Below are 13774 nucleotides of genomic sequence, written 5' to 3' on the forward strand. Positions count from 1 at the left end.
GTATTCTTACTAGCAAAAATTGCAGGAAATCACATATTCTTTCTAGTAAGAATTAATTTATGACACGTAAGCCTTATACGAATAAAATACAATCTGACTTACCATACTAACCAACACAGTTAGCCTATATGTATACCAGGAATGCGTTCAATTTAATATGCAGGCTAAATACTAAGTTTTTTTTTGTCCAAAACGTAAATGGGTTGTAAAATGATTTGGGCTGTATGAAACACTATATTGACATTATATATTAATGATATTTCAATCCATAAATATTCTACTATTATTTTCTAAAATTTCTGAGCATGCCGGTCCCACGAATTGGAGGCCATGTTGAATTTCTGTGTTCACTTCTTGAATTTTAAATATTCAAATCCGATTAGCAACTTTTTAAATTCAACACTGGACTTTAGCTCATCAGGCAGGACGGATTCCGCCCCAATGTAAAAGGCATTTTGTGTTTCTTTGACGATAAATCGTGGGCGTCGTAGTAATGAAGTCCGAAGTATCTGCAGCTAGTTAGTGCAGATTAAAACCAAAGTTCCCTCATTTCTCGTAAACGTTTGAACTTCTAACCCCGATAAAAAAGAAGTGGTCTGTGGACTAATCAGTGAGCTTTGCTTTCTTATAAAGCCTCCATGCAGTCTTTAGGGAAGGGAAAGTGGATTTTTCAAGTTTAGGTGGGGTCTGAGGGGATTACTGTACTTTCATATTTAAAAAAATGCTATTTGTTTATTTTAAACCCCGTTTTGGCGTCTGGCCCTATCTTTTGAGTTTTGGATTAAGCATTTGAATCACTGCTGTGGCCTTTTTGCTTCCTGCTGTTAAAGTTCTGTACGTTCCTTTGTTTGGCCTGGTGCTTGTTTTTAGGACCTGGCCTTACACCTTCCCCACACACACACACACACACACACGTTCACCCTCTCTCTCTCTCACACACACACACACACAAGTTCACCCTCTCTCTCTCTCTCACACACACACACACACACACACACACACAAGTTCACCCTCTCTCTCTCTCTCACACACACACACACACACACACACACAAGTTCACCCTCTCTCTCTCTCACACACACACACACACACACACACAAGTTCACCCTCTCTCTCACACACACACACACACACAAGTTCACCCTCTCTCTCTCTCACACACACACACACACAAGTTCACCCTCTCTCTCTCTCTCACACACACACACACACACACACACACACAAGTTCACCCTCTCTCTCACACACACACACACACACACACAAGTTCACCCTCTCTCTCTCTCACACACACACACACACACACACACAAGTTCACCCTCTCTCTCTCACACACACACACACACAAGTTCACCCTCTCTCTCTCTCTCACACACACACACACACAAGTTCACCCTCTCTCTCTCTCTCACACACACACACACACACACACACACAAGTTCACCCTCTCTCTCTCTCACACACACACACACACACACACACACAAGTTCACCCTCTCTCTCTCTCACACACACACACACACAAGTTCACCCTCTCTCTCTCTCACACACACACACACACACACACACAAGTTCACCCTCTCTCTCTCTCACACACACACACAAGTTCACCCTCTCTCTCTCTCTCTCTCTCTCACACACACACACACACACACACACACACACACACACACACATTCATATCTTTGTGGGGACCATCTATTAATTTCTATGGGCAAAAGGTTAATCCTAATGACAACCTTAACCCTTACCAAGGACATAACTCTGGGTTGAGCATTGGGGGTGGGTCTGAGGTCTCCACCCATTTAAGGAGGTCCAGGGGGTTGTACTGGCTGGTTTTGATTATTGGGGGGGGGGCACAACCCCCCCCCCCCCTCCACCCATAATTTACACCCATTGCCCATACTCAGCTCTAACCTTAAGTGACCAAGCAAAACACAAAACATTTAGTTTTCTGATTCTTATAAAATTGATGCTATCCAAATGGAGACCTAAAAAATGTTCCCAAAAGTAATGCTGTTTCAGGTTTTACCACACTATGGGGACATTTTGGTGCCCAAGTGTGATCAATGCACGCGCACGCAGACACACTCTCTCTCCTGGCCCATACACTCACACTGTGTATCCACCTTTATTGCCTTGTTTCTGATTTCAAGGAGCCCAGATCCCCAGGCTCCAACACAGGAGTATAAAAATAATAAAACAAGACTTACCCGAATAAGCTTTTACAGCACATGGTCACCCCCTCCAAGGCTCCTTTATAGAGACTAAGCTCAACACATTCTTCGGAAAAATGTGATTTTTACCACTACTGTGTTTAACGATTAATTTCGATCATTAGTATAAACGTCGGGTCTGCTCAGGTGGCAAAGGAGAGACGGTTTACGGGGGGACTTGCTTGGAGAAAGCAAATCTGATACGTTGTTACAGTGTAGCAGTACAAAATACAGCCCAACATTATTCCAAATAAGAACCAATTTGTAAAAGGAATAAGAAAAGATTTAATACAAAGCTATAAAAACCCACTATAACTTAAATTGTTTTGTTTTTAAAGAAATCTGTGAGAAATGCAGTAGTCAGACATTGTTACCCCAACATAGCAGTACAAAGTCAGCAGTCGAACAGCAAAGTGGTTACTCCCCTTGCCCCCCCACCCCTGGACCCAGCACAGTGGACCGAAAACACTGTGGGGAGTCACGAGAGCAGCTGAAGGTCCGAAACGACAAAAGGAAACAGTCCCGACACCAGGTGGAGGACGGCAGTCATTTTGGTCCACAGCAAAAACACTAGTTTACAGGTTTAAGTACAAAAATGGGTTCTGATTCATGTCCGTTTACATGTTCGTTCATCTTCCCGTTTATAGTGTTTATAATTACAAGATCTGGATTATCCATAAAAAAATGTTGAAATAACCATGGTTCCTGGAATGGAAACTAGCCGACTGCTGAAGAGGACGGCAACCAAAGCCATGGAGTCGGGTGGAGTGATATCGCCAGTGGGGGAGGTGGGGCTGTGACGCCCGGGGGGGCGGGAGGCATGGAGAGTGAAGCCAGGCCAGAGTGGGATAGACACCAAGAGGAGGTCTCTGACCAGCCGCTGTCCTTGCCGTAGTTCAACAGTCTGCTTTGCGAAGGCTGGAGCGACCCAGGGAATTTCTGTCGACAGTCACACAAAACGAGAAACCTTTGCCAAACTGAAACTGTAATGCTGACATCAAAATTCCACATCGTAACATTTTAACACGTTTGCCTGAGAGCTTGTGGTGCTGCACCCACAGGTTATACACAGCCAATCAGCATCCAGCATCGCGATGAGCTCATCACAGCTGCCATTGTGCGTGTGTGTGTGTGTGTGTGTGTGTGTGTATAAACGTTTATTTTATGTGTGTGTGTGCAAACATTTATTTTACAATGTAAATATCATGATTCAATAATGAACTGTGGTTTTCAAGGCAAATGTCTCTCTCTGCAAAACTTGCTTTTAAATAATCACATCTGGACTCATATTTCACTATTTGGACCGTGCTGCTGATAAACCAGTGTGGTAGCTACTGAACTTTGTTAAAGTCTAACCAATAACAGGTGGGCTGGTACTGAAAATCCCCATCAGGAGTCTTCCCTTCAAACTTCCAGGTTGAGCATCACTTAAATGTGATTGGCTGGGCAGGCGGTTGCCGTGGTTACCGCTGTGCATGTGTGGCGTTCGAAGCGTGGCTCCTGTACAGCTGGGGGATCTTCCGGTTGATCAGGGGGTACAGAGCCTCCCTCAGTTTGGCGTAGTTCCTCTCTAGCTCCCTCTGGTATTCCTTCTGGTCGGGACCAATCAAGGACTTGTTCTTCCGAAGGGCATCTTCACACCTGAGTGGAATCGAGGGTCGTAACGTGTGTCAGTGCGCGTGTGTGAGTCAGTGCCTGTGTGTCAGTGCGCATGTGTGTGTGTCAGTGCGCATGTGTGTGTGTCAGTGCGCATGTGTGTTAGTCAGTGCGCATGTGTGTGAGTCAGTGCCTGTGTGTGAGTCAGTGCGCGTGTGTGAGTCAGTGCGCGTGTGTGAGTCAGTGCGCGTGTGTGAGTCAGTGCGCGTGTGTGAGTCAGTGCGCGTGTGTGAGTCAGTGCGCGTGTGTGAGTCAGTGCGCGTGTGTGAGTCAGTGCGCGTGTGTGAGTCAGTGCGCGTGTGTGAGTTAGTGTGTGTGAGTCAGTGCGCGTGTGTGAGTTAGTGTGTGTGAGTCAGTGCGCGTGTGTGAGTTAGTGCCTGTGTGTCAGTGCGCATGTGTGTGAGTCAGTGCCTGTGTGTCGGTGCGCATGTGTGTGAGTCAGTGCCTGTGTGTCGGTGCGCATGTGTGTGAGTCAGTGCCTGTGTGTGAGTCAGTGCGCGTGTGTGAGTCAGTGCGCGTGTGTGAGTCAGTGCGCGTGTGTGAGTCAGTGCGCGTGTGTGAGTCAGTGCGCGTGTGTGAGTCAGTGTGTGTGAGTCAGTGTGTGTGAGTCAGTGTGTGTGAGTCAGTGCGCGTGTGTGAGTTAGTGCCTGTGTGTCAGTGCGCGTGTGTGAGTCAGTGCCTGTGTGTCAGTGCGCGTGTGTGAGTCAGTGCCTGTGTGTCAGTGTGCATGTGTGTGAGTCAGTGCCTGTGTGTCGGTGTGCAAGCGTGCGTCATCGGTGTGCAAGCGTGCGTCATCGGTGTGCAAGCGTGCGTCATCGGTGTGCAAGCGTGCGTCAGTGCTTATGTCAGCGCAGATGCACTCGCCTCTTGGTGAAGTCCTTGAAGCACAGGCGCAGTTTGTTGTGGTGACGGAAGAGCTTGGGGTCTTCAGGGATGTCAGACAGGAACACCTGAGCGACCTCTAGGGGGCCCTGGAGCAGCAAGACCAACCGTTACACACACACACACACACACACACAGAACAACAACAACCACAACATACACACACAGACCCAGAGCCACACACACATACCACCACCAACAATACACAGAGAAACACACACACGCACACACACACACACACACACACACAGAACAACAACAACCACAACATACACACACAGACCCAGAGCCACACACACATACCACCACCAACAATACACAGAGAAACACACACACGCACACACACGCACACACACACACACACACACACACACACACACACACACACACACACACACCTGGTTGACAGTGGTGCCCACGCAGCCCTGCAGCACCATCTGCAGCATCTTGGCATCGGCGGGGTCCTGGTGGGTGGCGAAGGCCAGCTCCTGTGTCTTCTTCTGCATGTCCTCAATGGCCACTTCTATGGGGACCAGGATGATCTGCGGGGGAGGCGTTGGGGTGAGAGGACCGAGCGGATGCTTGGGGAATGGCAGCCATGTTGGGGAACGTGCTGACCATGCTACAGTGACACACTCCCACAGCGCCACACGGGGGCAGCGCACCGGCTCAGCAGGCTAAGCCTCTGTGCCTGTGATCAGAAGGTCACCGGTTCGAACCCGGCTTCAGCAAATTAGTCAGATGTTCATGGGCCATTAACCACCTTGACTGCATGGGTGCCGCTGCAGGCAGCTGCCTTCACTGGCAAACCTGCTCTCACCTACATGTGTGACTGTGTGTCATGGAGCACAAGATGCAGTCATTTCCCCACGGGGATCAATAAAAGCGTCATTATTATCTCAGCCAAGTCCTGCCCATCACAGCCAAACCCCGCCCAAGTCATACAGGCCCCTCCCATTTCACCCAAGCCACACCCACTCCAGTCATCGCAGAGACCGACCTCCTCCTTGTGAGCCACGTTTATGCGGGTCTTGATGTAGGGGAAGGCGTGCGAGGTGGTGAGGATGGTCTTGCGCTTGTACTGCTCGTGCAGGTCGCCGTGCGCGCGGCCGTCCAGCGTGAAGGGCGTGCAGTACATGAACGTGCGCAGGTTGTAGTTTTTGTCGAAGAAGGTGATGCGCTCCTTCAGCTCGTAGGTGTCGAAGAACGGCTCCACGTAGGTGATCTGCAGGTACGCCTGGACGGGAGCAAGCGAGAGGAACATCAAGGCGGAGATACAGGAAGTTAGATGCAAACTGGATATTTCATGTTAGAAAGGCCCTGTGACCCAACCCCCATGCCAGGAAACTCCACAAGCCATTCCTGACCTTATTGGGGTCCAGTTTGCTCTTGTCCACGGGATTCGAGTCTTTGATGATGGCCACGATCTCATCCCCAAATTTCTCTGAGTAGAACTCCTGTGGAAGAAGGGAGGGGGGGGGGGTGCTGTTAAGGAGAGCTGTTCGTGGAAACAGTCCCGTCAGAACTGCAGGTGGAGAAGCCGGCGGGGACACGTCTGCATTCTCAAGTCACAAGCCTGTGCTACAGTCCCACACGGCTTTTGGAGGAAGTGGATTCTCCTGGTGGATTAATCTTAACGGCATGATTCTAAGACGAAACACAGAGGCAGACAGAGAGTCTGACACGTCGACGTTATCAAACGGACCCATTCACACATTCCCTCCCACTCGGAGGTGCTTTTGGGCCCACAGACGGCAGCATTGTGCAGAATCACGACTCAAACTGGCTGACCGCTAAAAATAAAAAAGGGGACATAAGCCCTTTAATGAAAGAAGGTGATGTTCCCCTTTGAAACAATGAAAATAAGGTAGCAGTGAGGCAGCGAGCTCATGACAGCTCGGAACCTTCTGGAAAGCGGCCTACCTCCAGCCGGTGGGAGATCTCGGCCAGCTTGGTGATGGACGGCTCCTTGTACACAAACTCCTGCTCGTCCAGGTCCCCGAAGCGGCAGCCATAGAAGCCCACGCGGAAATAGGTCCCAAACATCCTCTGTGGCCTGCAGGAAGGCATGAGGGCGGAAACAGGCGGACATTTTAAAGGGCAGATCAGAGGCCACCCCGCCGACATCTCAGCCAGCCTAAGCTCCTCCTCTCCCGCTGCTGCGGGGGGGGGGGGAGCGATGAGGTGAATGGGAATCGGGACTTCAAATAGGGAGACCGGTACCAGACAAGGGACAGCAGAGAAGAGCAGGGAGGAAAGTGTAGACAGACGGGGAGACAGATGGGGTGGAGATACAAACAGTGGGGGGGGGGGTCTCAGGGAGGGGTAGGGGGGAGGCCCACATTGGGGGGGCTGGATTCATGAGATTACTCACCAGTTCATTCCCACGACAAGGCAGATGAGGGACCAGACAGGACAGTCGGAGAAAGAATGAGGAAAAAAAAAAAGGGTTAGGGTTAGGGTTAGGAACATGCTAGAAAATTCATATATGGGAGGGGGGGGGGGGGGGGGGGGGGAGTTAGAGCCTTACCTCCCATCCGGAGCTCTTTAGGGGCCACATGCCCATCATAGCGTCATGGAGAAGGACAAAAGGGAAGAGAGAATTAGAGTAGGACTGCACACCTTTTACAGGCAGCAGATGACCGCTCCCCCCCCCAGAGACCCCCACCCGCATCTGCTAATTCATACCTGAAACAATAACATTTAAACACTGACATTTTGTCCCACCCAACATGCTTGCTCACCTGGTTGTACACCTTGTTGAAGGCATCCTGAAGCTTGCCGTGGATAACGGCCAGTTTCTTGAAGTCCCTGTTGGCCTCAAGGATGGGCAGCAGGATTTTATACACTTCATTTATGGCTTCGTACATGGCCGCCTGTCAGACGGAAGAAGTGGTGGTGTTCACCCCAGCTGCCATTGTTCGGAGAAAACCACACTGGACAGTGCATGCAACACGCCTTCACTGCACTGGTAACAGATAGCATGCTCCCATAGGCCACCAGCAGCAGAAGCCACGCCTCCAGACCATACCATCACAAAATGCCACGCCCCCATAGGCCACCAGCAGCAGAAGCCACGCCTCCAGACCATACAGACACAAAATGCCACGCCCCCATAGGCCACCAGCTGCAGAAGCCACGCCTCCAGACCATACAGACACAAAATGCCACGCCCCCATAGGCCACTCCTCTCACCATGTTAAAAGAGGCCGCTGATTGCTCCAGGAGTCCCACCAGGCCAGACTCAGTGAAGAATTTCCCCGCACAGATGCCCTCCTCTTCAGGAGAAAGGATGTCATCTGAGATGGCCGATTCCTCCAGAACGTTGGAAGAGATGCTCTATAATCAGAAACAAACGGGAGATGTAATCATTACCAACAGCCTCCCAGGAAACGCACGCTCTGCAAACCTTCCGGGCGTCAGCGCGTTGAACCTCAGCCGCTGACCTGGAAGGAGACGCAGCCGATGGGCAGGTAGCGGGTGTCCTCCAGCATGTTGAGGTACTCCGCCACCAGGGCGGCGCTGTGCACCAGGCAATGGGCCGCCTCCGCGTGGTTCCCCCGCTCCGAGTGCTTGGCCGCCATGTTCTGTAGCCAGGTGAGCCGCAGGTCGGGGGAGTTCTGATAGCCCTTAGCGATTCTGAGCGGGAAGGGAAGAAATGATGACGTATAGTGAGATAAAACTAAGCTTTGCATCGACTACAAAAAGTTTCTAAGATTCCCTCCAAAGTCTGACCCTACAGACCGGCGCGTTTGCCTGCCGTACCTGTACATGAGGTCAATGAGCATCTCCGGGTCCTGCTGGTGCTCCTTCATCTTCACAGTGTCGGTCAGTATCATGTGCAAATTGAAGACCAGGTCCTGCACCTGGGAGGGGAGACCAGTCAAAGGCCAGCGAAAACGGGCTCGTGGGATTTTTACTTTTACAAAAATGTTCTGAGGGTACAACAAAAAATGGTTCAGAGAGATGACAGACTGTAGAGAAGGTGGGTCTAAGCAACTAGAGGCGGCAGGACCAAGACATCTGATTGGTTGGTCCCGCCTCCTCCTATAATCTGATTGGTTATCTCTCTGAACCAATCATTTTTCATTCTGCCCTCGGAATATTTTTGTGCAAGTAAAACTCATTTGAGCCAAAAACCATGCCACATCTCAGAAAGACAGGGCAAGAAACAGCCTTTGTTAAGTTAGTCTTCTGGCTAAGATTGAGATCCATTAAGTGATCCCATCCCCCTCTGGTTAAAGGCTATTTGCAGGTGTCATCGCTCATTACAATGCATAACTATATCCACCTACTTCATTCTTAAGCCATACCCACTCTAATGATAATGACTACAGACCTCATGAATATTAACGAGGGGTGTTACCTGGTCAGGGAAGGGCGTTTCCCTCAGCTCCAGGTCCTCCTCCGCATATGTGAGGATGGTCTTCAGGGAACGCCGTAAGTGTTCTTCATTGAAGTTCTGGGATGTCCCGACCAGGGAGGACAGGGACATGGTGACTTGCATCTTCACCCGAGCAAAATTCTGCCCAAGAGAGAAGAGGCATGAGTCACAGATGCTCTTTAAGTGGTGCGTGGGTCTCACGCGCATGTCTGAGCAGGATGACTGCACTGACGTTGCCAATCTCGAAGTTCTGACGCATGAGCAGGTAGAGGGAGGCGCTGGCCTGGCTGCGGACGGAGCCCACGCTGCTGCTGCAGTGACGGAGGAGACGCAGGCAGAGGTCAGCGCACAGCTCTGTGTCGTCTTCAAAGAGCATCTCGGGAAACTGCGGAGCGGAGATGGCAAGGTTAACAATGGACAGGGCCAGGGATGGGGACAGGGACAGAATGAGATGGGGATGGGGACAATGACAGACAGACAGGCAGAGATGGGGACAGACACAGACAGACAGGCAGAGATGGGGACAGACACAGACAGACAGGCAGAGATGGGGACAGAGACAGGCAGAAACAGCTGCTCTGCGGCCTACCTTGAAGACCAGCGCTCTCTGTGTAGTGAAGCAGTGCTGCAGAAAGAGGGCACTCTGGTTGCCAGCCATGCTGTGCAGCAGCACCCTCAGTACCCCACCCAGCACGCTCTCCTTCAGCTCCGACATCATCACAGTCTGGCAGGAGCAGAGAAATGGGGCCGCAAAACCCTCTGAGCCACTTCAATGTGGTAACACCCTCAGACGCCATATGGGTCATAGCAGCACATTTGCAGGCTGTTATAAACACACACTGCCCCTTTTCCTTGGGATTTGACCAATCCCAAGCCTTCATCTGCCACCACGAAACATAACCACGCTCACTGTCACATTCATAAACACAGCCACACCCCATCCGGGCCACTTCCATTCTAACTGCACCCCATAACTGGGGTGTACGCAGTGCACAGAAGCCAGGCTCGTGTCCTGCTACCTTCACGATGATCTCCAGCGTGTCCAGCACTATCAGGGACGCCTCCGTTGACAGGTTTCCATCCACCACAGACTCCTGTTCCATCTCAGCCTTGGTCCTGCAGGGTTTGTCAGGCTAATTACAGAACTGGGCAACACTTAGAAAGATTAATGACATAGATGAACACCTTCCCATTTGTCAGGATGCTGGCCTTGATATCTGATCAAAGTCAGTGACAACAGCCTCTGGGGGACATTGGGACGTACTTGTCCACGCGGTCGGCAGGCTGTCTCCAGTGTGTGACGTTCTTCCTCCACCTGACGTTCTCCTGACTCCCAAAGGGACTCCTTTCTGCAGAGAGTTAGTCACAGTGTGAGGGACGTGTGCGCACACACACACACACACACACACACACACGTCATGTATACCTATCCTTATGGGGACCGCTCATTCACTTCTATAGGAAAAATGCTAACGCTAACTATGACAACACACACCGTACCTCGGCACCGCCGCACCATCTCCTGCCTCGCTCCGATCGTGCCCAGTATGGCCTCCTCCAGCCGAGCCTTCATGTCCTGGGACTTCTTAAACGTCAGGCTGTTAATCCTCTCTAGGGCCTTCTTCCCCTGAAGCGACATCGGAGTGACAGATGGCCCCACGAGCCAATCAGATGCACAGAAGCCAGCCCGCGAACCAATCACGCGTGCAGAACACCGGCCAATGGCCAGGTGGAGGGGGCGGGGCAGGTACCCTGTACTCGAAGCAGGCGACGCAGAGGTGCAGCAGGTCCAGCAGCCGGTTGGTCTGCAGCACGGACAGGTCGGAGAGCCAGTGCTCCAGCAGTGCTGTGTCGCCGTTCTTCAGCACCCAGAGGAGGCAGGCCAGCAGCGTGCGGCTGCACTCGGCTGAGAGGGACCCGCCGGGCCGCCCTGCCTGTGCCGATGACGTAGCCGCGCTGAGTCACTGCATCGCACTGCGTGCCCGGCCGCTCACTCTCCCACGCCAGACATTTACAGACATCGCATTCATACTAAGGGCTGTCCCCACAGAGAGGAACGTTGACAGAGTTTTGCACAAACGCACACAGATGTGAGCAGAACAAGTGCAAACACACACTCGCAGTGCGAGCGGATCATTTATGCGCCGTCTGGCGCACCGACACACATCCAGGAAACATTAACTACTGCAAATGTGCTTAAAGGCTGATTCCTGGACAAAAACGCGATATCAGATGCCAGCACTGGCAGGAAGGCATACTGTGTGACAGGCAGACACTGACACACACACAGAAATATGCATATAAAATACGAACAGAGATACTCATGTTCGCCTGAAAACTACCGACTAGCAGAATGCTGGTTTCAATAGCAGCACTCGACTTAAGCACGGAGAACACTGCCCTCTAGTGGCAGAGCATGGGAGTGCGGCAAAGTTCTTCAACTTCCCCACTTAGGCTAGGGCCGTACAGAGGGGGTTACTGGGTGGGGAGGCGGGGCGGCTCTTGGATGGCACTCACCACAGGGAGGGAGAAAGGGTTCGCTTTGGAGAACGGCAGGGGTGAGCCTGCGATCGCCATGGCGACAGACTGGCTGATGGTGCTGGTGCCGTCCATGTTGGAGTCGTCGGCGGGGAACGTGGAGGCGTGACGCGCGCGTGGGAGACATGTGTCTGCAGAGACACACACGCGTGGGATTACATCTCCGGCCGGTCGGCCTCGGGCCCCACCCAGGGCCCCCCCCCCCACACTCACCGGTGAAGTCGAAGAGCTGCGGCAGCGTCTCCATGACAACGGGCACCAGGGGCAGGTAGAGCTTGGCCACGTGGGAGCGCACCTGGGGGTCGGTGAAGCGGGGGTCGGCGTCGTGGCTGCAGAGCAGGGAGTGCAGGGCACTGATGGCCTTTTTGTGCAGGAAAAATGCCCTGGTTGGGGAGAGGAGAGAAACATCTGGAGCTGCCCCCCCAAAAAGGACACCACAGCAGCCCTGGTTTGGCCAATGGGAGCTTTCTGACTTTTAAAGGGAGGGGGGGCTCGTGTACACAGTCATAATATAACAGCCATTAATTAAAAACCACCTGTTTTTGACCACAGCTCCAAATATTAGGCCAAGAAAATTTATCTTTTTTTTTAACAATACAGGAACTGTATCATACAGCTCTGGAAAACATTAAGAGACCACTCTACATTTTTTAGAAATCTGCATTTGTAAATCCTGGGTTAATGCTGGTTCTACTGGCAGAGGCTACGCTGTGCGGCAGGCAGAATGCCTCTAAGACAGCAGTACGTAAGAATAAGGTGAAGCGAGAAACACTGGCAGAAGCGAGAGATGCCCATCAAATTATCCCGCAGTGCCTCATGAAGCAGAAGATGACCTTAATGGACTGTAAAAAAAAAAAGGGAAACATTAAGTGGTGTGAACTGCACTGCTAGGACAATCCATAACAGGCTTCTAGAAGCAGGACGGAAGAAGTCCTTCATTAGTGAGAAACAGAGAAGATAGATGCAGTTTTACATAGACATACCCATAAAATGAGATGAAATTGAGTGAAACTGAAAATTTTACTGTGGTCTTTAAATTTAATTATTCATGATTACATCCCATCTGCAGGCGAGTTTGTTTCAGACGGGCGATTTGAAGGGCAGCCTTGCTGTGTTTAGGCCCCGGGACTGACCCCTCTCCTTCCGGGTCCAGGATGAGCGACAGCTCGCTGAGCAGCAGGCCGGACAGGAAGTGCTGCTGGCGGAAGGGCACAGACAGCTCGAACATGCCGGCCACGCTCTGGTCCTGCACCTGGCAGGAGAAGGCCGAGCTCTGGGGAGAGAAGGGCAGAGGCAAGTGGGGGGGGGGGGGGGCGGGGGGTGTCATTACCTGCAGCACCACCCACCGCACAAAATGTGACCCTAGGAAAGTGCGTGACCCATACCCGCCCACGTGGAGACGCACCTGGGAGGTGGTGGAGGAGGTGGAGGGCGACGGGGAGGCGGGGGGGCTGAGCGAGGCGCAGGGCAGGTTGAGGGTGACGTAGTGCTCGTGGCTGCACACGATACGCATGAAGTCCAGGCGCAGCGCCATCAGGGAGCTCGGGTTCGAGGTGGTGGGCAGCTTGTTGGATATCTGTGAGGGAGAACATGCACAGTCGTGAGGCCACCTGAAGGGGGGCGGGCCGGCCCTCGAACCCGCGCCAGGGGGCCCACCTGCTTGTAGTAGGAGCGGATGAGGTTGAACACGAAGCCCCTGTCCATGAGCGACAGCAGGTCATTGAGGAAGAAGGCCAGGCTGCTGTTGAGCCTCTCCACCATCTCCACGTCCTGAGGGAAGCACGCACACCTTGGCCATTAGGGGGAGCCAGTGAGTATATGACGACAATAAACTTACACGGTGGCATGGGTGTTAACAGTTTCACCTTAACCCTCGATCTGCCGCTGCCATGGGTTTAGAGGGCATGGGGGGGGGGGTACCTTGTGATATCGACTGGCAATGTCAGCGCTGATGGCGCAAACCAGGGCGGCGATGTCGTCCACGAAGCGGTCTGGGAAGCGCTGCTTCCGGGGGACGTCGACGCGGGAGGTGAGAAAGAGGTGGTGGGACATGCTCTTCACCTGGGGGGGGGATGGGGGGGTCATGAGGGATGGGCACG

The 13774-nt window shown here is 52.2% G+C and overlaps 1 protein-coding gene across 7 annotated transcripts in view; it reads right to left on the reverse strand.

Annotated features, from left to right (window-relative positions):
• Positions 1-2116: 2116 nt before the first annotated feature.
• dock6 (dedicator of cytokinesis 6) overlaps positions 2117-13774 on the reverse strand; it is a 32566-nt gene continuing 20908 nt past the window's right edge. For all 7 annotated transcript variants that reach the window (XM_072705223.1, XM_072705226.1, XM_072705222.1 and 4 more), the window contains 25 exons: positions 13596-13736; positions 13332-13445; positions 13081-13251; positions 12809-12948; positions 11889-12058; positions 11655-11806; positions 10889-11071; positions 10638-10764; positions 10402-10486; positions 10157-10253; positions 9727-9861; positions 9370-9522; positions 9120-9278; positions 8519-8619; positions 8200-8392; positions 7949-8092; positions 7498-7629; positions 7284-7298; positions 6677-6802; positions 6121-6210; positions 5754-5990; positions 5152-5295; positions 4736-4842; positions 3683-3856; positions 2117-3154 (listed from right to left, as the gene is read on the reverse strand). In XM_072705223.1, the coding sequence (XP_072561324.1) occupies positions 3112-3154; positions 3683-3856; positions 4736-4842; positions 5152-5295; positions 5754-5990; positions 6121-6210; positions 6677-6802; positions 7284-7298; positions 7498-7629; positions 7949-8092; positions 8200-8392; positions 8519-8619; positions 9120-9278; positions 9370-9522; positions 9727-9861; positions 10157-10253; positions 10402-10486; positions 10638-10764; positions 10889-11071; positions 11655-11806; positions 11889-12058; positions 12809-12948; positions 13081-13251; positions 13332-13445; positions 13596-13736 (3333 nt within the window). In that variant the 3' untranslated portion in view covers positions 2117-3111. The remainder of the gene's footprint in view (positions 3155-3682; positions 3857-4735; positions 4843-5151; positions 5296-5753; positions 5991-6120; positions 6211-6676; positions 6803-7283; positions 7299-7497; positions 7630-7948; positions 8093-8199; positions 8393-8518; positions 8620-9119; positions 9279-9369; positions 9523-9726; positions 9862-10156; positions 10254-10401; positions 10487-10637; positions 10765-10888; positions 11072-11654; positions 11807-11888; positions 12059-12808; positions 12949-13080; positions 13252-13331; positions 13446-13595; positions 13737-13774) is intronic.

Source organism: Paramormyrops kingsleyae, chromosome 22 (assembly GCF_048594095.1).
Source record: "Paramormyrops kingsleyae isolate MSU_618 chromosome 22, PKINGS_0.4, whole genome shotgun sequence".
Lineage (NCBI taxonomy): Eukaryota > Metazoa > Chordata > Actinopteri > Osteoglossiformes > Mormyridae > Paramormyrops > Paramormyrops kingsleyae.